The 22,620-nt window shown below is 62.9% G+C and overlaps 1 protein-coding gene across 1 annotated transcript; it reads right to left on the bottom strand.

Annotated features, from left to right (window-relative positions):
* Window positions 1-2,557: 2,557 nt before the first annotated feature.
* On the bottom strand, window positions 2,558-21,362 carry Ciita (class II major histocompatibility complex transactivator). Its single transcript, XM_077802655.1, is given in 22 exon segments — window positions 2,558-2,783; window positions 3,266-3,363; window positions 4,006-4,089; window positions 4,223-4,306; window positions 6,192-6,278; window positions 8,002-8,094; window positions 8,594-8,674; window positions 11,389-11,460; window positions 11,976-12,134; window positions 12,903-14,263; window positions 14,265-14,413; window positions 14,416-14,531; window positions 16,691-16,757; window positions 17,277-17,435; window positions 18,041-18,190; window positions 18,559-18,628; window positions 18,630-18,709; window positions 19,560-19,604; window positions 20,558-20,638; window positions 20,755-20,764; window positions 20,766-20,818; window positions 21,275-21,362. Coding segments are annotated over 21 exon segments (3,165 nt in total). The 3' UTR covers window positions 2,558-2,783; window positions 3,266-3,287.
* Between the last annotated feature and the right edge of the window lie 1,258 nt (window positions 21,363-22,620).

The raw sequence follows: 22,620 nt of genomic DNA, 5'->3' as shown, positions 1-22,620 counted from the left end.
CATGCAGTTCAGGGAAGGAGGGGCAGAGGTGTCGGAAGAAGACGGCTGGGGCCGGGAGGCGGTGAGCACCCGAGGGACAGAGGCCTGGGAGAGGGGGTCGGAGAAGGTCCGTCCGAGGCACGTGCAGCCATGCTGTCACACCAAAGCACCACCCCCACTGCTACTGGGGCTCAGGGGTTACCTCCAGCACACTGCACCCGTACCCCCAGAGAGATCCCCAGAGAAGTTGAGGGGCGAGTTGACATCCCAACTCCTTCCTTCATAGGATTGTGATGATGGCAGCATCACTCCACATCTGACACAGAGAGTCACATACCTCCCCCACACACTTGGTTAGTACTAGGTATTGAACCACCGGACCCATGGAGCTACACCCCCAGCCCTTATTATTTATTTAATATTTACTTAGGTACCCAGGATTGAACCCACTGAGCCACACCTCCAGCCCATTTTATTTTATTTTATTTTATTTTGAGACAGGGGCTCGCTAAGTTGCTTAGGGCCTCACTAAGTTACTGAGGCTGGCTTTGAACTTGCAGTCTTCCCACCTCAGCCTCCTGAGCCACTGGGATTACAGGTGTGCGCCACCACGCCTGGTTAACATATTTACCTCTCATGATGACTTCACGTCCATCATGAAACGTCCTCCCCTGGGCTGCTGCAGCCCCACGCCAGGACGCCGGGGTTGGTAAGCAGAGCCCTGACGAGTGTGCAGTCCCCGATACCACTAGTCCAGCGGTTTTGTGCATTGCACAGACCACCCAGTCCCACCTGCAGCCCTGTCCTGAGAGACGCAAACTTTGGCTAAAGTGTGAGCCTCGCCAGGGCGTGCAGCTCGAGCCCTCACTCACCCCTGCACGCTCAGGGTACAGTGTAGGGCGAGTCAGGCAAAGCTGTGCTGAGAAGGAGTCTCCATTTCACAGGCACCCTGCTGGGTGCAGAGTACAGTAGTGGACAAAGCGAGGGTCCCTCCCTTCTGGAGTCACCCCCTAGGACCAGAGCCGACAGCAGAAATCAGTGCAGAAAAGGTAAAATCGTGATGGGATTGGAGGGGTCATGGGGCCTTCCTGGTGGCTTTAAGTCCTCAAGGATGAGGCGGGAGTGAGACGCAGCTGCCCCAGGGAGCTGTGCGCCGGGCTCTTTCTTCATGTCTTCACCATTGGACTGTCCCACGACCCTGTGGAGAGGTGCTGTGACTCTGCCCATCTTACAAACAGGAGACCGAGGCACAGAGAAGTCCCTTGCACAAGAGGTCTGTGCTTCTGAGGGCTGTGCCTCCGTCCCTTCAGGTAGGAAGGGCTTAGCCTGGCACTTGGCACACAGTAATCAGAGTCACCAAGGTTTACCCAGGGCTGGCTGTGTCCTCGGCCCCTGCTGGCCCCACCCCCACTTGCTGGGAAGAGGAGCAGCATTTGGGAACCAGGCTGACCCTGTGGGTGGGGGGCTGGCCTGCTGCAGCTGAGCCATCAGCTTCCACTGCCACCAGGAGAAAGCAGATTGTCCCCGTGGAGCAGGCCACACCAGCGTGAGGAGCAGCAGGCCCACTGGCGGCTGAGCGAGCTGGGGTCCCTTCTGGGCTTGCCGCAGCCAGGGGGACACCACTCCCAGGGAGAGGGCAGGCTCCGGCGGGGCGGGGCGGGGCAGAGGAGCTCCCTTCTGTGGGGCAGACGGTGCCGCCACCTTGCCCAACCCAGGAAAATGAGTTTCCCTGAATCTCGGGAAGCCATAAAGACCAGGCAGGACGCTGGCGGGCGGGGTGGACGCTGGCCGGTGCTGTGGTGGGCAGGAGAGCAGCCCCTGTCCCGCTGGCTGGTGGCCGACATGAGGTGGCAGAGCAATGCTCTGAACACCGCTGTCCTGGGACACTCTCTGCTCCCCTTCCCTGTCCTCTGTCACTGCCTCTTCTCTCTCTCTGGGCTACCACCCTGCCATCCAGCCACCAGCTATGAGGATGCCCAGACTAGCCCCATGGAGAGGGGAAGGGACCCTCAAGCTGCCCCAGCTGATGCCACGGGGCACAGGCGAGCTGTCCCTGCCAAGTCCTTCCCGACCAACGGTGTGAGTGCCAACTGAAGCTGCCGTGGTGGGGGTGACCAGATGGTGGATGCCCAAATGGAAATCACGGTGTAAGCCCAAACCCCGGGCCAGCCGGGCCCCGCGTGGAAAGGACGACACAGGGGGAGGCAGAGCAGGGCTCCAGGCGGCTCCCTCCCCTTAGTGTCTGGTTTGCTGTTCCAGCTGAAGTCCAGAGTTCTGGCCGGGCCTAGCTCTGGCCTGGGCCAAAAGTCAGTGCAGCAGCGAGGACCACAGACAGAGCACCTGCCACGGGCCTGCTCAGGTTGGGGGACTGGCAGGCTGGTGGCCTGCTGGTGTCTTCACGTGGCGAGTGGCCCATCGGTGCCCTGTTGGAGAGCAGCAGGGACACTAGGCGGGCCCCAAGGAAGCTGCCTCAGGCCTGGGCTCTGGCCTAGCCATGACTGCCCAGTGGTGCACAGGGTACGGCTCAGGCCTCCTGCGTGGGCCGTGGCTGCCACCAGGCGCCCACCTGTCTGTCCACCAGGGCTCAGAGCAGCTGAACAGGCTGGCATGTGCCTGGGCCCTGGGGAGCCTGGGTGGGGCCCGGGCCTGCCCGCGAAGATGAGTCCCTTCACCAGCTGGACGGGCCCATCCTGAGCCGGCAGGGGCTGGGGGCCAGGATGCCGAGGCTCATGGGGCGCCTGGAGACGAGCTGGGTCCACGGAACCCAGATCAGGTCCAGCGCGTCAGCGTCCTCAGAGTCCGTGCTGTGGGGGGGAGTAGCCAGAAGCTTCAGGAGGGTGTCACCAACGGGGCAGGAGGGACCCCAGGAACAAGGGGGAGGTCTGGAGTGACTACAGCACAGCCAGGGCAGGCGGGGCCCGGGGAGGGAGCACGGGGTGAGGGGACAGTGGTCCTCATGTGGAGCAGCAGGAACTTCCAGAGCGAGTTCCTAGGATAAGCCCAAGGGCTCTGGGCGCCGACAGGCCCACCCATCAGCAGAGAGCCCCGCAAGTCCCCAGGGAAGGGCTCCCAACGCCAAGGCTGCAGGTGTGGTGGCAGCTCAGCCTGACCCTCCCTGGAGTGTAAGCCTTCCCGTGGCCCAAGTCCCCAGCCTGGAGGACACAGGCAGGGCGCTGGTAACGCATGGACCCAGGCGCAGTCCCCCCCACCCGGGCCTCCATTGAGATCCACCCTCACAGGGACACTGAGCCCAGGCATCGCCCTCCCTCCCGAGCCCCCCGGTCACCTTGTCCAGAGCACAGCCAGGGTCATCTCAGGCTGATCCGGGAGTCCAGTTGCTGCAGATGCTCCTGGACACCAAAGGGGATCGTGGGTGTCCACATTCTGCAGGGAGAGATGGGGCTCAGTGACCAGGCTAGAGGACACGAGGAGTCCAGGCTCCTGGGCCAGCTGCCCCCAAATCCCTCCTCCTGCCAGCCCTGAACCTGGGCCACTTCCCCGCTGGCTGGGTGCAGACCAGCGTGGGGCTGGGGGAGCTCTGAGCCCCTCTGTGGTTCTGCTGCTGACCTGCTCTGTGACCCCGAAAGGTGGGCCACGGCTCTGCGCCTTATCCTCCTCATCTGTAAAGCGGACCTTGTAGGCGCCCCCCGACCCATCTTGGAAGACTCGGAAATCAAAGTGCTCTGAAGAGCAGCCGGCACCAGCACCGGACACTCGACATCATGTGGCCCGAGAAAAACAAGTCGGGCAGCATGGAGCTGCCAGGCGCACGGCCCAGGAGGGCTGGACGGAGGCAGTCCCCGCGGTTCGGCCTGGGGAAGCATTCTGAATGCCGTCGTGGGCCGACTACTCCTGAGAGCTCTGTTCACCTTGGCTCACTCAACTTCCAACGTCGCCATCCTCCCCTCCACAGGTGAAGAGGCCCAGGCCGGGGAGCCGGGGAGCCGGGCAGTCTTGGAGCTCTGGGCACACCCCGCCCCACCCCCGAGAGCGACAGATCCCACCTTCGGGGCCAGCCAGACTCACGCCAGCGTCTCCACGTGAGGGCACTTTCTCAGGCTGGAGGCCAGCTGCTGGGCACCCGCGGCTGTGAACTTGTTGTACTGGACGCTGGAGAGAGAAACCTGTACTGACCCCTGCCCCCTGGGCCCACCCCGCTCCAGACCCAGGCCGCCACCACACCCAGCCCTTCCCGGGATGCCGGAGGCCAGAACCAGCCACCTCTGCCTGGACGCCCACTCACTCCAGCACCCGCAGGGACGCCATCTCCGGGAGCGCGCGGGCCAGGCTCTCTGCCCCCAGGTCGCAGATGCAGTTGTTATACAAGCTGCCAGAGAGAGAGGTCGGGAGGGCTTCAGGTGCTGAGGGCCAGGGCCAGCGGGATGGCGCTCAGCTGGAACCACTGTCCCATTTTACAGAGGAGCAAACTGAGGCCAGAGTTTTGAGGCTCTTCTCTGTGGTCACACGAGGGGAAGTGGCTCCCCGGCAGAGAGAGTGGGAACTCTTGGGAGAAGGACTTCCTGGGCTCAGAGCCCATCCGTGCCCCGGGCTGCCTTTCAGTCTCAGGTGGCTTTGTTCACTCCCCAGACTCAGTTGCTCGTCTGCAGAATGGACACCCTGAGCCATTGTGGGAAAGGGCAGATGAGGAGGGCCCGGCTGCTAACTCTGACTGTCCCACAGGTGCTCCGTGAGGCTCACAGGGGTTACCACAGAGGTGTGGCCAGGGCTGGCATAGCCAGAGAAAGACCACGTCACTGGGCCAGCCTGGGTTTCTGTCCGTTCCCGGCCACCGTTCCTAGCAGCAAAGATGACGTGGTGGGTGACGCTGGCACAGAGGGACGCTGTGCGCTCTTTCCTGTGCATCCTTTCCCCAGGCCAGAGCTGCACTGGTTCTGGTTTCAGGGGTGCCTCCTCCGTGGCTCAGCCTCAGAGGCGCCCTGCGGGGCTGCATGTGACAGGCTGCGTGTGACAGCACGGGGCAGATGCAGGCTGAATCCCAGCCAATCCTCGCCTCACAGGTCCACGCGGAGGGTTGCGGGGACTTGGCGGCTCTTTCTGGGGCAGGTTTGGGAACCCAGGAGGCCCCTCCTTCCCACGCAGGTAGAGGGACCCTGCTGCGTGTCTCTGCTGCCGAGAGGCCACGTCTGTTTGGATACCTTGGGGTCGGGACAGGCCTCTGGCCCCATGGAGCCCAGGGTGTGTCGCAGCATTTTGCGCTTATCGGTGTCAGGAGGGGTGGCATCTCAGAGTCCACAAAACATGACGTCCACCCCACCTGCCCCTCCACTCATATCGCAGAAACAGGAAGGCCTGCGTCCAGCCTACTGGCCGCCTCTGCTCGATGGGGACTCTGGTGGCCTTTCCCACCACATCTGCCGCCTGTCCCTTATTTACCTGGCCACCACAGGAGGCCCTTCTGGCCCTGAAAACCCAAAGTCTCGTTCCTAGCATTGTTCTGGCCCCCAGCTCACATTGGAGAACACTAGATGACTGGCACAACTGTGGCACATGGACTATGAGTTGTGCAGTGCACAACCTGCTCAGCCGCACCCTGTGCTCCTTGCTGGGTGCACCTCTAGGAGTGGACCAGAAACCATCTGCCCTGGAGTGTGACTCTGGATGTCAGTGAGGAGGCCTGGGGAAGGGGAGGGAGGTTCCCCCAGGCTGGAGAGCTAGGAGAGCTGGCTGTGCCAAGCTGAAGGACTGTGGCTCTGCCCAAGCTCTGGCCCTCAGTCTCTGGTACCACACCACAGTGAGCAGCATGAGGTGCTGTGCTGAGTCCCACCAGGAGGGGGCAGTGTAAGACTGACTGGCAAGAGAGTGACCAGCAAATTCCCTCCAGAGCCACCACCCCTGGACTCCAGAAAAGCCCAGTCCTGCCTTCGGGTCGGGAAGGCGCCACTCCCCCCCCCCCGCCCCCCGCAGACATTGCATCAGGCGCTTCGCACAGGCCGCTGGGAGGGTTTCCATTTTCCAGGTGGGGAAACAGGCTCACCCAGGAAAGGCCTGCCCCATTCTTCCCCTGGGTCCTGCTGACCCTCCTGTTCAGGGCCACAGTGATGCGCGTCCCTAGGGAGTCCTGTTCAGCGGGGCTGGCTGGCTGGCTGCCCGCCTGGTGTCGTGCAAACTGGGGGCAGCAGCGTCATGGCCGAGAGCTATGGCTCAGGGTCCCGTCACCCCAGCCCGCCAGCCCGGCACCAGGACCCACTCACCTGAGCCTGAGGAGGGTCGCAGCAAGTGAGGGCAGGGCCTCGGCCAGCTTGCAGGCCCCCACGTCGGTGATGCTGTTCTGGGACAGGCTGCAAGGGACGAGTCAGAGGCTCAGGACCAGACCTGTCCCCCCCTTCCCTCAGCCTCCATCCATGTTCCCTGGCTCCACCAGGCCGAGGCGGGAACTCTCCCTCACAGGGTGGCCTGTAGCCCACACAGGCACAGTGACGGCAGCGTGGGGTGAGGGTGAGGGTGAGGGTGGGTGGGAGACAGTGGGCCCCCACCTGCTCCTCCTTGGGAGGAGACACCTGTTGTTAATATGTGTCTGTGTTTTAATGGTTGCCTCTCCAGGCAGGAGCTGGGCTCCACAGAGAGAGGGCTCCTACCCCTGTAGCAGTACCCAGCACATAGTAAGTGCTCAGTAAGGACTTGGGGAGGGGAGGGAGGACAGTGGGCGAGACCTGGCTTGCAGTCTCACCCACAACACGCAGACTACTGTAGGAGAAGGCTCCAGGGGCCCTCAGTCAAGGACATACTCAGTGAATTCTGGGGAATGTGAACAGGTGGTGATACCCCCTAGGTTCAGCGAAAGGAGCCTGTTGGTCCTCCTGCACCTTATCCATCTCCAACTTCCCAAAGCCCAGGACAGTTAAATTATACTTCCCAGCTACTCGGGAAGCTGAGGCAGGAGGGCCACAAGTTCAAGACCAGCCTCAGCAGCTTAACAAGACCCTCTCTCAAAGTAGAAAATTTAAAAGGCTGGGGATGTAGCTCAGTGGCAGAGCACCCTGGGTTCAGTCCCTAGTGCCGTGAAGAAAAAACTCAGTGTTTCAACAACAATGTTCCTCTGAAAACCTATCACTCCTACTTCACCCTCTCAAGATGATTTTCTGCCTTGTTTGCTTTCCTTACTGTATACTTTATAACTGAAGGCTTGTTTACATGTTTGTCTCCTCACTAGAATTCCGCATCCCTGAGGTTGGGGGATTTATTGTCATTTTTAAAGCTGGATCTTCAGTCTATGAGGTGCCTGTAGTAGTAAAATTGTCCCTTAAATAGTTATTGATTAGGTTAAGTGATTGATGAGTGGGTGAGTAAATTGAGAAAGAATTAAGTGTGTGAGTGAGTGATTGAATCAGTGAATGAATGAATGAGCCATCGAATGAATGAATGAGTGAGGGAATGCATGAATGAGCCCGTGGGTGACTGAAGGAGCCAGCAGTGGATGACTGAATGAATGAATGAGCCATTGAATGAATGAATGAGTGAGGGAATGCATGAATGAGCCCGTGGGTGACTGAAGGAGCCAGCAGTGGATGACTGAATGAATGAATGAGCCATCGAATGAATGAGTGAGTGAGGGAATGCATGAATGAGCCCGTGGGTGACTGAAGGAGCCAGCAGTGGATGACTGAATGACTGAATGAGCCATCGAATGAATGAGTGAGTGAGGGAATGCATGAATGAGCCCGTGGGTGACTGAAGGAGCCAGCAGTGGATGACTGAATGACTGAATGAGCCATCGAATGAATGAGTGAGTGAGGGAATGCATGAATGAGCCCGTGGGTGACTGAAGGAGCCAGCAGTGGATGACTGAATGACTGAATGAGCCATCGAATGAATGAGTGAGTGAGGGAATGCATGAATGAGCCCGTGGGTGACTGAAGGAGCCAGCAGTGGATGACTGAATGACTGAATGAGCCATCGAATGAATGAATGAGTGAGTGGATCCTTTGTTGCCAGAGGCCTGCTGACTGAAGGACTAAAGGATGGATGGAAAGCCAGCAGGAAGGGCAGGCCCCGCCCACTCACTTGAGCGTCTCCAGGGCCTTCAGCTGAGGGAAGGTGGCTGAGAGCTTCGCGACCCCCTGGTCCCCAATCTTGTTCTCGCTCAGCGAGTCCAGGCTGTGTGGAATCAGAAGGGACTGTCGGCCAGTCTGGAGAGCCGCTGGCCTCCTCCCGCCCGTACCTCCCCTCCCATCCCCCAGCCTGGGGGCACCGAGGGCCAATGGCCCCCTTCTGGGCTGAGAGTGGACTTCAGGACCTGGGCCAGGGGATCTGGGCCGGGGACGAGGTCGAGCTCCTGGCAAGCAGAATCCCTGCTTGGCTTCTTTGGCGCCGGGGAGCCTGGCCCCCCTTAGCCTCTTGGAATTTCATTATGAGGAGGGACCAGCCCTCCCACCTCCGGAAGCCATTGCTCTGAGCAGCAAAGGAGGACTTTCAAAGGTCCCAGGAGGGTTTTGTTTTAATTCAGATTCTCCTCCGTTGCCCTGTGCTGCAGTGGTGTCCCCTGGTCATCACAGGAGCCATGCCCAGGAGAGCAGGCAGGGAGGAGGCTCTTTCTGTGCACCGCCTGGGGCAGGGCAGGGCTGCCAGGACCCAGGTAGGGCCCGTCTTTACTCACTCCAGGTGCTGAAGGGACGAAAAGGCCGGGAGAATCTTGGCCAGTCTGGGGAAAGCCTGGGGACCCCAGCCGGGGCCCAACCTAGGAGGCAAGGAGCCAGGTCAGACCCCACCAGCCACGCCTCCTGTCCAGCCTCAGGGAGGGGCCCAGGGCACCCCAGCCGGCACAGTCCCATGCCCCGTCCTGCACTCCCAGACGCTCACCTGCCCCAGCCCTGCCCGGCCCCAGCCCTGCCCGGCCCCAGGGGCAGCGGCCACAGAGCTCCCACCAGAGGCCACCTGGGCTCTGGCTCCCAGCCCTCACGCCTGCTGACAGCCACACACGCCCACCCTCCTTCCGCTCTAGCCCAGCGACATGGCCCCCAAATGCCAGCCCAGGACCTCCAGTGACAAGAGGGCTTACTTGTCTTTCCATTTGAAATAATAAAACAAAAAAAAGGAGCATTTTTGAGCACTTATTATATGCTAGGTACATGCTGGGTCTTTTCATTGGCTTAGAAGTCATTTATCTTCATGACTCTGAGCTAAGTGCTCTTCTTTGTCCCCTTTTATAGATGGGAAAATTGAGGCACAGAGAGGCCAAGCAACTCACACAAGGTCACACAGTCTGGATTGACATTTAGACCAGACATTAAGGGAATAAAAAATAAGGACAATGAAGGGCTGTTTTGTTTTTTAAATCTGACTAAATGTATTCAATAGGAAGAGCAGTCCTTTATTCAGATTCTCTTTTGAGCTTTTTAATATTAAAATATCATTATTTTAATAGTATTTGATAAAATCATGGTAACACCAGTTGTTATTTTGTTTGAATGAATGGAGTTGGCGAAAATTAAGAGAGAGCAATTCATTCTGGAATGTTCTCAGTCTGTAAAGTCCCAAACTCTGGGAATGTGGAGCCTCAGGAAAAGGCCACAGGACGGACCGGAGCTTGGCTCCAAGGTCTGTGCCCAGCCTGTGCCAGGCGCCGTGGTGAATGCCTTGACTGTTCAGTCTGTCTCCTTGAAAACTCAGCAATGCTCTCAAGAGGCTGTCTAAACCACCACCTGTGTTCACTCCATGTGCCAGGCCCAGGAGAAGCCATCGGCAAACCCACAGGAACCTGGCACAGGGCACACATCCCAGAGGCTCGGGAGGCTGAGGCAGGAGGACTGCGAGTTCGAGGCCAGCCTCAGCAACTTAGTGAGACCCTGTCTCAAAATAAAAAGGGCTGGGATGTTGCTCAGCGATAAAGCCCTCCTGGGTTCATCCCCAGTACCCCCACATACAAAGGGGGGCAGGAGATGAAATGATGGTAAACAGGATACTGGGGGCTGAGTCCAGGAAAGACCCTGACCACAAGGGCTGACCTGATGGGTACAGTGGAAGCCAGAGAGATGCCCAAAATAGTCCCTCCCTTCCTTCCTTCCGTCCTTCCTTCCCCAGAGCCTCTCTGAGGCTGCAGCCTCCAGGTGGCTGTCCACCGGCTCTAGGCTGTTCCACCCCAGGGCCGCTGTTCCCCAGAGCGCAGTTCCGACCTTGAGCTAGGGGATTTTCAAGCTGAAAATAATCTGACGCCAGAAAGGGCCGCCAGTGCCTGTCCTCAGCCGGTTCCTCTTTTCAGCCCAGTGTTTACCCTGCACGAATGTGGCGCCCGTCTTCTGCTCCCAAGCACCTGCTTTCCTGGGGTGTGCGGGGCTGCGGTAAAGGAGGTGCCAAGAGCTCCCTGGTGACCAGTGGAGGGACCGTGGGGAAGTCCCTGGACCTCGCCGGGCCTCAGTGTCCTCGTCTGTCAAACGGGGAGATGTGACAATGCCCGGGAGGGGTCACATGGGATAATGGAGGGTGCCCTCAAGACCGAAGGGCTCCTTCCTGGACAGGGAGCCACCACGGCTCCTCAGGGCCCACAAGCTGATGGGCTGCCCGCTGCAGTGTCCTGGAGCCCACGGACACTGGCAGCACTGCCCAGAATGGTGCACACAGGGCAGTCGCCTGGCCCAGTGTGCCTGAGACCCAGGGGTTTCCAGGACATGAAACTCGCTGTGCTACAACCAGGCCGGTCCCACGCACGCTGGGAGGTCCCTGACCCCAGCTACAGAGCTAGGGCTCCTGGGAGCCGGGCCTGGGACCCAGCCACTCTGGTGGCTGAGGCAGGAGGGTCTCGAGGTCAAGGTCAGACAGGGCAACTTAGTGAGAGGAGACCCTGTCACAAGATAAAGAAATAACCAGAGCTACGGACGAAGCTCCGTGGTCCGGCAGAGCGCCATCAGGTTGGTCCCTAACACCCTGCACACGTGCGCACACACCCTGCTCCCCGAGTCCTTGGAACTGGAGGACAGTCCCTGGGTGGAGGGTCTGACCGTCCACACGTACAAGACCACCAGTGGTTCCCATCAGCAGCTGAGAACCAGCCGGGGATGGGACGGACCCAAGGGTTTAGACGCCGTGGCTGGTGGCTGAGCTGTGCACCCCGGGCTGTCCCTTGTCACAGGAGTCGGCAGGCTCCGCGGGGAGGCACTGTGCGCTTGGCTCCAGATATCCCTCCTCCACAGGTGCCCTGGCCCTCCAGCCCTCTGGGGACGGCCACCTTGGCCTCTCCCGCCTGTCTAACAGCCTGCGGGGCGGTGAGTGGGAGCGACCTCGTTCTCCAGCAAATGGGCCGGTCAGCTTCAAGGGTGAGGCTCTGCAGCACCTGCCCAGACCAGGCGCACCCGCTGCGGAAGCTGGTGTCCCAGGTGGTGGGCGGGCGAGGGGGCAGGCGTGGTGCTGCTGAGGAGGGAACCCGGCTCCCTCCGACCGCCCTGGCCCGGCACTTACGCAAACTCCAGCTTCTTCAGGTCGCGGACAGCGGGCAGGGTCCCCGGGGCCTCTTCAGAGGAACTCCTCAACCTGGGGAAAGCGGCGGGGTCAGGGGGGCCTCTCCTGTCGCTGAGCCCTGCCCTGGTGCCCCACTCTCCCCGAGGACCGCCTTCCTTGGGGCCCTGTGGTCCTCCGTTAAGAAGCAAACACCAGGACCCTGCGCTTCATGGGCCCTTCCCAGCGCCTGGCCCCGGCGGCACACAGCAGGTGCTCAAACACCGCACAGTGTTGTGTGGTCAGCTTCCTTTGCCCTCTGACCTCGGCTCTGCCATCTTTAAAGGCCACGCTGCAGGCCCCGGGGTTAAGCTGCCGTTTCCGAGGCAGAAGGCCCCCTGTTGGCTCTGCAGGACGGTTCCTCTTGGCCTTTGGCGCCGACGGCAGGCGCTGAATCAAGCAGAATGTGAGATGGTGGGCCCCCTGCTGGGTGGCCACTGCCCGGGGAGAGGGCACAGGGTGTCTCACAGAGCAGAGGCACTGGCCATCCCATGACCAGCTCCAAGGGTCCCACCGGCCTCCTCTGCAGGCCTCCCCGCCCACACCCTCACCTCTGGGCCTGCACCAGGCTCTCCAGATCCTCCACGTCCTTCAGGGACTTGGCCTTAAATGGCTCGATGGTGAACTTGTCCTCCGCGGCCTGGAGTAGCCGGGTCTCCCCACGCTGCTGCAGGGACTCCCACAGCCCCATGGTGTCACTCAGGGCCGCCCTGTGGAGGGAGGGCCTCAGACCCAGTCACAGTGACCAGGCTAGACCAGGACGGAGGGGCAGCTCTAGGGAAGGACCGGCCTCCCTTTCCTGCCTTGACTTGACTTCCGCTTCCCCACTCCAGACATGACCATCCAGCCTCAACGAGTCCTCCTTTCTCATGACTCAGTGGTTTTGTCTCCTTTTGCTTTGGCTATTAGGAAGCTCGGTGTCGAGTCTGGGGCACAACTGGGTCGGATTCACGGTTTGGGTAAAGTATGTTTAGAGGGAATCTGGCAGCGATTCCGGGGGATTAAGATGAAGGCCCAGATTGTAGGAGGGCTGGGACGAGCCACATGAAAGAATGTAGGCTTCATCCTGAGGGTGACGGGATGCCCTGAGGGTGGTACGCAGAGGCGGGATATGAGCGCGGCAAGATCTGGGAAGACTGTTCTGGTGCCTGGAAGTCCGTGGAGCAGAAGAGGAAATGATGGAGGCATCGAGGCCAAGGGGAGGCTGGGCCTCTATGCGTGAGAAACAGGGGCTCCATCAGGGGACGGAGGAAGGAAAATCAATTTGATCCCAGGTCAGTCCTAGAGTCTGGCCGGTCCGGTCCCTGCGCTCAGGGGCCTTCTGCTATTGGTCGGGAGCGTGACTCCGCCCCCCACTGGCCGCCGGGGTGTGAGCCCCGCCCTCCCGTCTCAGGCTCCACCCTCACCAGGCCCCCCAGCTGCCGTCCACTCCAAACACCCAGCAGCAGGGAGCCCCTTCCCCGTCCCCTGCCCCCCACCTGAAGCGGGTGACCGAGGCGAGTCCCACGAGGCTCTCCAGGCCGGAGGGGTCGATGCCCGTGCTGCGCAGGTCCAGGGAGAAGTCCTTGCCGGCCGCCCTCAGGGCCTGGCCCAGCACGAAGGCGTCGGCCGGCGCGAGCCGGGCGCCCAGGAGGCCCAGGCGCGCGGGCAGCTGCTGCGCCACGTGCTGCCAGAGCGCGGCCTCCTGCGCCTCGTGCGCGCAGTGCAGCAGCTCGAGCAGCCGCCGGGCGCGCAGGGAGCCGGGCTGCAGGCGCCTCAGGTACCTGGCGAGCGCCCGGCGCTTCCTGTCCACGGAGGCGGCCTCGGCGGGCGCCACCAGGGCTCCCAGGCAGGTGGCCCGCGGCTGGAAGACCAGTCCCGACAGGAAGCGCGGCGCGGCCTCCAGCCAGTTGTCGTAGGGCCTCTTCTTCCTCGGGGTCAACGCCAAATACTGCGGCAGCTCCTTGTCCTTGATGTCGCCGCTCAGGGCCAGCCACAGGGCCCCCAGGAAGCACTGGAGGACGAAGCTGGAGAAGGCCAGCTGCCCCCCTGTCGTCCCGGGCACGGGCCGCACCAGGCCTCCGGCCACAGCCCAGGTCCTCGCCTCCGCCGACGGGAACTGGCCCTCCCGCAGGGTGCCCTGGTGCCTGCGGCCCGTCTCCCAGGCCAGCTTGGCCAGTCCCGCCAGGGCCCCCGGGGGGCTGCCGCGAGCCACCGGGCCCAGCAGGCCGACATAGAGCCCCGTGAGCGTGGGGGGCAGCTGGGCCGGGTCCCCCTGCGCCAGCAGGGCCTCCGAGAGCTGGCACACGGCCCGGCACACCGCGGGGCTGTGGCTGTGGGCCAGGAGGAAGGGCCGGTCCCGCAGGAGGGCCAGGGCTCTCTCTGGGTGGCCCGTGGCCCCCGAGGTCTCGAAGTAGCGCCTGGCGTAGTCCTGGGCCTGCGCGCCCGAGAAGCCGGCCACCTCGAAGAGCGCGTGCGCCTTGCTCAGGCTCTGCGCCAGGCGGCCCCGGGGCCGCGCCGTGAGGAGCAGGGTGCAGCCGCGCAGCAGCTGCCCCTGCAGGAGGCCGGCCAGCAGCCCCCGGGGCGACCCGCGCTCCGCCGTCGGGGGTCCGCCCGGGCAGCCGTCCGGCGCCTCCAGCTCCTCCAGGGCGTCCAGGGCCAGCAGCACGCGGTCGGGCCGCCTCAGGACGTGCCTGAAGACCTCGTCGTCCAGGGCCAGCGGCCGCGGGCCCAGGGAGCAGAGCAGCTCTCGCAGGTGGTGGGTGTCCCCCGGGCGGTCCAGGCCGCGGCAGGGCGCGTAGAAGACGAAGTCGTACTGCGGCAGCTGGCCGCCGGCCCAGGCCACGCCCGCCGCCCGGGCCCCAGTGGCTCTTGCCCTGGCCGGCCTTGCCCAGCACCGCGATCACCAGAGTCTCCCGCGGCCGCCGCCGGTGGCCGGCCGCCGCCAACACCCCCGCCAGACCCCCGCGGGCCAGCTGCCGCTCTGCCCAGTCCGGGGTGGCCAGCTCCGCTCCTGGCTCTTGTTGCTGCCCTTCTCCAACCTGGCGCTCACCAGGTCCACCTCCCCCGCGGGGCCGTCGTGGCCCGCGTACTGGTCCCGCAGCGCGTCCTGGAACCGCCTCACTGGTCTCTGCAAAGGCCGGATGCTTCCGTCAGGGGACCTCAGGGGACAGAGGGCCAGTCTGGCGCCGTCCCCAGGGTCTCCAGAGGTGGACACTCAACACCCTCTGGTCCAGCAGCCCACGCCCACGGATCCCTTACCTTCTGGGCTCCTGATCTCCTGCTCCTGCTACCTCCTCCCTCTCTTCCTCCCCTTCCTCCCTCTTCCCTCTCTCCTCCCCTTCATCCTCTTCCTCCCTCTCTCCTCCCTTCCCTCCTCTTCCTCCCTCCCCTCTTCCTCCCTCCCTCATCCTTCCTCCCCCTCTTCCTTCCCTTCCTCCCTTCCCTCTTCCTTCTTCCCTCCCTCCATCCCTCCTCCTTCCCTCCCTCTTCCTTCCTCCTTCCTCCCCCTCTTCCTCTCTTTCCCCTCTTCTCCCTCCCTCTTCCTCCCTCCCTCTTCCTCCCTCCCTCCTCCTTTCTCCCTTCCCTCCCTTTCCTCCCTCCCTCTTCCTCCCTCCCTCTTCCTCCCTCCCTCCTCCTTTCCCCCTCCCCTTTTCCTCCCTCCCTCTTCCTCTCCCTCCCTTCCTCCTCCTCCTTCCTCCTCCCTCCCTCCGTCTTCCTCCACCTCCTCCTCCTTCCTCCCTCCCTACCCTCCTCCCTCCCTCTTCTCCTTCCTCCTCCTCCTTCCTCCTCCCTCCCTCCCTCCTCCCTCCCTCTTCCTCCTTCCTCCTCTCCTTCCTTCCTCCTCCCTCCCTCCCTCCGCCCTCCCTCTCCTCCTCCCCCCCTTCCTCCACCTCCTTCCTCCTCCCTCCCTCCGTCTTCCTTCCTCCCTCCTCCTCCCTCCCTCCCTCCTCCCTCCCTCTTCCTTCCTCCCTCCCTCTTCCTCCTCTTCCTTCCCTCCCTCTTCCTCTTCTTCCTCCCTCCCTCCATCCCTCCTCCTTCCCTCCCTCTTCCTTCCTCCTTCCTCCTCCCTCTTCCTCTCTTCCTCTTCCTCCCTCCCTCTTCCTCCCTCCCTCTTCCTCCCTCCCTCCTCCTTTCTCCCTCCCTCCCTTTTCCTCCCTCCCTCTTCCTCCCTCCCTCTTCCCTCCCTCTCCTCCTTTCTCCCTCCCTCCCTTTTCCTCCCTCCCTCTTCCTCCTCCCCCCCTTCCTCCTCCTCCTTCCTCCTCCCTCCCTCCATCTTCCTTCCTCCCTCCTCCTTCCTCCCTCCCTCCCTCCTCCCTTCCTCCTCCTCCTTCCTCCTCCCTCCCTCCCTCCTCCCTCCCTCTTCCTCCTTCCTCCTCCTCCTTCCCTCCTCCCTCCCTCCCTCCTCCCTCCCTCTTCCTCCTCCCCCCCTTCCTCCACCTCCTTCCTCCTCCCTCCCTCCGTCTTCCTTCCTCCCTCCTCCTTCCTCCCTCCCTCCCTCCTCCCTCCCTCTTCCTCCTTCCTCCTCCTCCTTCCTCCCTCCCTCCCTCCTCCTTCCTCCTCCTCCTTCCTCCTCCCTCCCTCCCTCCTCCCTCCCTCTTCCTCCCTCCTCCTCCCTCTCTCCCTCCCTCCCTCTTCCTCCTTCCCTCCCTCTTCCTCCTCTTCCCTCCCTCCCTCACTTCCTCTTCCTCCCTCCTCCCTCCCTCCCTCCCTTTCCTCCCTCCCTCTTCCTTCTTCCTCCCTCCCTCCCTCCCTTCCTTCCTTTTTCCATTCTTGGGGATGGAGCCCAGGAAGCTCTACCCCTGAGCCACATCCCAGCCCCTTCTATGTTTTATTCTGCGACAGGGTCTAAGTGGCCCCAGACCTGGAACTTGCCACCCCCCTGCACAGCCCCTGAGTACTGGGGTTCGTGAGCCCTGCACCGGGCTTCGAGGCCTTTCCTGGCTGCCCTCACTCAGTCATGTTTGCTCCCTCACTGTCCCCGGGAGGATGCCAGCCTGCGTGTGCGTGTTCCTGTCCCGTTGTGACTTGAGCCCACTACGTACCCCTGGGCCTCGGTCTCAGCCTCACATTAGGTGGCTGTCAGGGATGTGGGCTTCCCCAGGGGCAGGTCCCCCAGAGGTGGCTCCCAAGCTAGCGTTGGAGGGAGGGATGGTGGCCACGGCATCATCAGGCGAGCGACCCAGTGGGCCAGCCAACACACAGGGGCCGAAGACACATGGCATGGATGGTCGAAGCCAGACGGGGCTTCGGCGTGTAGCACCAGGACCAGAGACCCCGCCGCCACTCACCAGGCCATTTTGGAAGCTCAGTGGAGACCTCTGGCGCTGCCTGGCACGGGGAACTCTTGTCCTCTGGAGATGGGAAAGCCAGCGTCACTTAGAGTTTGGGCGCTCCCAAGACTCCCCTCTCTCTGGGCTCCTGGTGGCCAGAGGCTCTGTCTTCTTTTTATTCTTTATTTTTAGTTGTAAGTGCATCTTTTATTTCATTTATTTCTGTGTGGGGCTGAGGATCAAACCCAGGGCCTCGCGCGTCCTAGGCACATGCCCTACCACTGCGCCACCCCCAGGCCCTGGACAGCTGTACCTTTAAAGATGTCCCCAGTGTTTTGAGATTCCCAGTGTCCACATAGAACCGGATCTCCAGCTTCGGGGACCTGGCCACACTGGGTCTGGTCCCTGCTGTTCGGGGATTCTCCACTGCCCTGCTGCCTGCATGGCGCCCCTCCCCCCTGGGGACCCTGGCCTCAGCCTCGCTGGCCATGAACATGACCGGCCAGCCCCGGCGGAGGTTCTGACGGGGGCCATGCTGAGGACGCTTCTTCCCCGGGCCTCAGCAGCCTCTGGGATGCTCACGGGCCCAGGGGTCCTTGCCTGTCCCATCTGGGCGGGCGGTCAGGGCCGGCTCGGGCATGCTGGGCAGGTCAGCTGCAGAGGGAGCGAAGGGGCTGGTGGAGCCTGGCCGGGCCGGGGACTTGGGGAGGCTGTGGACGGCAGGGCCGGTGGAAGGTGGTGCTGGGCTGGTCAGGGCGTCTCACCTACATTGAAGGTGGAGAGGGGTGAGGGATCTATCCGGGAACCCACTTGGGCCGCCCCTGCCCCGAGGCAGGCGCTGGAGTCCGGCATGTCCGGGGACAAGAAGGGGGACAAGAAGGGGGACTTCCAAAGAGACAATTCAGGATGAGGCTAAGCGAGCTCTGGGGCTCCTTCTAGATCCCGGAACCTTGGTGGCACAGGACCAGGAAGTGATGCCCTTGACTGGAGCAGCAGCTCCCTCCCGCCACCCCACCCATCCCCCAGCCCTGATGGGCCTTCCCTGGGCCTGTCCACCACCCCACAGCACGGCGGGCCCAGCAAGGACCGTTTCACAAGCCGATGGGAGAAAGCCGTGTAAGGATGTGCACCAGACAGTCCAGGTGGGCACACTGAAGGAGGGAAGCGCTGCGCTCCCGTGTGCACCTCTTCCTGTTTGGCAAGGTGACCCAGGGAGGGCAGAGGGCCACTCCCAGTCACACTCCAGCTGCTGCAGGGAGCTCCAAGTGAGGATGGAGCCCAGAAGGCACTGCACCACCCCCAGAGCCGGGGAGGACCAGGCAGGGCCCTCAGGGGAGCAGGTGGCCGGGGGCCAGGCCTCCCACACTCACCGTGGCAGATAAATATGCTGCACAGGCCGGTGCCGGCTCCTGAGATGGGCCAGAGCCCCTGGAGCAGCGTGGGCATCGTGGAGATGACCTGGATGGGCCCCGCAGGGAGGTGGAGGCAGCTCGCGGAGGCCGTGGGGGGAGGCTCTGCAAGAGGCAAAGGCGGGCAGTGGGCTCTCCCAGCCCCTGTCCCCGGGACTGTCCGGTGACGGTGAGGTTCTCATCGACCCTCCCAAAGGGCTCTGGTCTCCCTGAGAGCCGCAGCTGGCCTGTCTTTCAGGGGTAGGGACCAGGTGCTCATTGAGAAGGTGTCCAGGGTAGAGGACTGGCCAGTGACCCCCGGGTGGTGGAGATTCCCCCCAGGCCTCCCAGAGACGTGTTTCCTGCCCGGGAACGTGTTCCAGCAGGATGGAGATGGGACCCTGGGCAGGGGTGGGTGACACTGAGGGCACCCTGCTGGCCTCTGCTCACCCACATCCCCGGGCGAAGCCCCACCCTCCCTGTCCCCTACGTACCGGGCATCTGCACAGCTTTCTCCTGGTGGAACTGGCTGGACACTGGCTCCTGGTGGTACAGAGCAGCCGTCAGGCCAGGCGGGGGTGACCGGGTCACTCACTGGTCCCACCAGGAAACTGCCGGTCACTATGGGCACAGCAGGGGCCTCGGCTGTGGGGAGGGGGCTGTGTTAGGGGGGGGGGCTGGTGGCTCCGGGAGAGCCCTGCCCGGGCTGGGAGGCATCTGGAGCCGGGGACCTCCCCAGGCAGTTAGGGACACGCGGGTCCCTGCTGTGGTCGGGCTGGGCAGGCAGTTCCCGGTCCTCCAGGCTCTGGACCCTAGAGGCCCCACTGAGATCTGGGAATAGTCTGTGGGCACTGGACCCCAACCTCAGGCTCTGCCCAGAGAAGGGCAGGGTCACCGTGCGCCCGTCAGAGGGGACAGCGGCTAATCTCCATTTAATGAGGGTCCAGAGGGCAGGGGTCGACCCCGTGAGACTGGACGCTGTCTGAAGGCAGGGCCCCTGGAGCACCCGGGTCTTCACAGGGGCCTGGGGAGGAGGACCCACCTCCCATCGGCTCCCAGGGACAGAGACCACGTCCCATCGTCTTGCGGTCCCCGTGGGCAGGACCCCGTCTCCGTGAGCAGGGGGGCTTTCTGAGGGACGGGACGGGGCCTCCCCCATCAGACAGGACCCCTCCCTCTCTTCCCTCCCGGGCTGGCCGCTGCCTTCCCCAGGGCAGCTGGGTGGAGGCAGGGGAGGGAGTGGAAGAGCCCTAGTGGGCGATGGAGAGCGGGCGAGGCGGTGCGGCGGGTGTCTCCCAGCAGCCCTCACACACAGGACGTGGGCCACTGATGTCATGGTCTTGCTTGAATCCCACTTCCCCTCTCGCTAGCTGTGTGGGCTCGGGCAGGTGACTTCACCTCTCTGAACCTCAGTTGTCAATGCAGGTTTGCACGGGCACCTGCAGGGCCCCAGCGCCCCTGCCCCAGGATCCCCGGGGGCCGCCTGCCCACTCACCCAGCTTCCTGTGCTTCAGGTCGGCAGGGTGCTCTTCTGAGAGAGCTGCGGAGAGGACAAAGGACATCAGGCCCAGGGAGGTGTGGCCCCAGCCAGGACGGGGCTCGGAAACAGCAGCCTCGGGGGCCAGTCCCTCTCCGTCCTCTAAATGCACTGGTCCTGGTCCCTCAGCCTGAGCCAGATCCCATCTAGCGGAGCAGACAGGGAGGTGGTGGAGGGGGCAGGGCTGCAGGGGACAAGGCCTGGGTTTGAGGAGGGACATTCTAGAGAGAGGGGACAGGCAGGGCCAAGGCCTGAGGCTGGGGAGGCCTCCGGGCCTCAGGTGGAGAGAAGCAGGGTCTGGCCTGTGGTAGCTCCTGGTGAGCTGGGAGCTGGAGTGTCCTGGAGGTTCTACCAGGGGCGAAATGACCAGATCTGCATTCGAAAAGTGACCATGGGGCCTGCGACCCAGCGGCTCCGGAGGCTGAGGCAGGAGGATCGCAAGTTCAAAGCCAGCCTCAGCAACTTAGCGAGGCCCCAAGCAACTCAGAGAGACCCTGACTCTAACAAAATGTTTAAAAAGGCTGGGGACGTGGCTCAGTAGCTGAGCACGGCTGGGTTCAACTCTGGCACCCCCCCAAAAAGAAAAGAGAGGCTCAGAGATGTGCAGGCACTTGGCCCAGGTCACACAGCACAGCAGATTCAGGCCTCCACCCAGTTCTGCCGAGGTCAGGTGCAGAGACCTCCCTCGAACATCAGGTGACCACTCAGGGCAAGAGAAGCCAGGACCTGAGGGGCCTGGGGAATGGTAATCAAAACAGCCGGGGCAGAACCGGGGAGGAGGGAGGCGGTTGGTCACCTGGGCCATCTGCTTCCTCCCGGTCGGCAGTGAGCTGTGTGGAGGGACAGGTGGCAGGGACCCCAGGCCCAGGTGGGGCAGGTGGGGCTTAACCGGGGAAGCTGGTGGGAGCCACAGCAGGTTCTGGAGCCACGGAGGGGCCAGGAAGGGGCTCACTCACGTCTTTTCTGGCTCCTTGGCCCTGGTTCTGCAGGCACCTCCAGGCCCTCGCCGAGCACCCCGTCCAGTCCTATGTGTTCCACTTGAAAGAAGCAGAGACCAGTTCTCACGGTCAGCGGAGGCCCAGGCAGCCTCCCGTCCTCCACTGGGGAGGCTCAGGAATGTGCTGCCTCCCGGGACAGGACCCTCCCCACTTACTGAAGAGGTCCCCTGCTCAGGCCCTCCAGCTGCGAGTCCTGGAACACGTACTGGTCCAGTTCCGCTGGCCAGGCAAGGAGAGGCACGGTCAGCAGAGCTCACGGAGGGCCACCACGTGTGAAGCCTGGGGCTGGCCGCCAGAGGCCTGTGACCCTGGGCCTGGCACACAGTGGGGACTCCACAGACGTCGCTGAACTTTTGAACGATGGGGTGGATGACCACTGAGGCTTCCTGGCCCTAACCGGAGCCCAGGAGGCCGACGTGCCCAGGAGCCTCCGGCTGCCACCGGTGGCCCAGGCAGGGGGAAGAGTCGGCCACCACGCCACCTCTCCAGTGGGCCCTGCTCGCTGGACAACCTTGGGCCAGTGTCTTAACCTCTCTGGGCCCCCATTCCATCCTGTGTATGGGGCCTGAATGATGCCTGTGATGGTGAAGATAGAAGCGTGTGTTTGAAGTGTTGAACACAGTAACAGTATACAGTAGGCGTCCCTACATGCTGGCAGAGCAGATGAAGTGGTACCTGGCTGAGAGCCAACGGGAAGAGAGTTTTCGTGGAAGACAGAGAGAGGAGGGCGGGCCACCAGGGAGGGGGCCATCAGGGGGGGCATCGGGGGGGGCATCAGGGAGGGGCCCCAGGAGGGGACAGTGTGTGCGGGGGAGGGGTCTCCTGGGTGGTGGGACGCTGAGGAACGGCCTTCGGGGTGCATGGAGGTTCTGTGGGGGGAAAGGTTGGACCTGACCGTGGAGGCGGAGGGGAGCCACAGAGGACTCTGGAGCTGAGACTCAGACAAGGGCGGTCACCAGGGAGCTGGAGGCTGTGAGTGCCCACTTGGAGGAGCAGAGCCCTCCCACCTGCCGTCTTCACCCGCTCTGCACCCAGGAGGCCGGGCGAGGCCCCGGGGGCCAGGAGGATTGGGTGGCAGTGAGGGCTCAGCCACCCCGCCTGCTCAGGCAGCGCCCACTTCCTCTGCTGACGCCCCAGGACCAAAGCCCCCAGATCCTGGCGAGGCCCGGGTCCCTAGTTGCTGCCCCAATTGTGGCAAATGTGGATGCCACCGACTCTGGCTTCCACCACGGGTCCCCAGGGAGGGAGGGGCCGGCAGGCTCCTGGGTGGTTCGTCTGAGTCACCCAGTTACCGCTCCTCTTCATCCTGCCTCTGTGGGATAGTGGCTCATCTGCTCTGGTGGAAACTGGTGACATCCCTGCCCAACAGGCCTCCTGAGAGGCGTGGTTCCCGGGTTGTCAGGTAAAGGGCCACTGAGAACAGTTGTGCAGGTTGTTGGCTGCACAAGTATGCCCAGCCAAGAGGACCAAGAGGGGCAGAAACCCAAACTGGCCTGTGCTGCCAACCTCTGCTTCCGGGTAGGGCTGCACCGTCCAGAGGGGACCTCTTCTCTATTCAGCGAAGCCTCTTAGGACGAGGGGTGACCCTGGTGGGAAGGGGTCCTCCACCCGTCCTCCTCTTTGCCCCCAAATCCACAGCAGCGGTGACAGCTGCGTCTCTCCTGCGAGAGTCCCGCCTGTGTCTGAAAGCTGTGCCTCTGCCGCCGCCGCGCATCAGCTTCTCAAAACCTTGGCCAGTGTCCCCCTCAGACTCTGATTTTGTGGTTGACAACGGGGACTTTGAAGTGAGGAAGACCTGGTTAGAAGGCCAGACCTACCCACTGCCATCTCTAGCGCAGCCTCCAGCAGGTCCCTTCCGTCCCTGAACCTCACTGTCCTCGCCTGTCAAAGGCGACTCTGACCTGCAGCCTTTGCTGTGGGCAGGCGCCCTGCGATGGTGCGCTACACCAGCAACGGGCCATGGCCCCCCGTAGCAAGAGCTGGGGAGGGGAGGAGGGGAAGGAGGTGTGGCTGGGATTGAT

The sequence above is a fragment of the Urocitellus parryii genome, chromosome 9 (assembly GCF_045843805.1).
Source record: "Urocitellus parryii isolate mUroPar1 chromosome 9, mUroPar1.hap1, whole genome shotgun sequence".
NCBI lineage: Eukaryota > Metazoa > Chordata > Mammalia > Rodentia > Sciuridae > Urocitellus > Urocitellus parryii.
The sequence above is the reverse complement of the archived record's forward strand: the minus strand, read 5'-3'. Positions and strand labels throughout refer to the sequence as shown.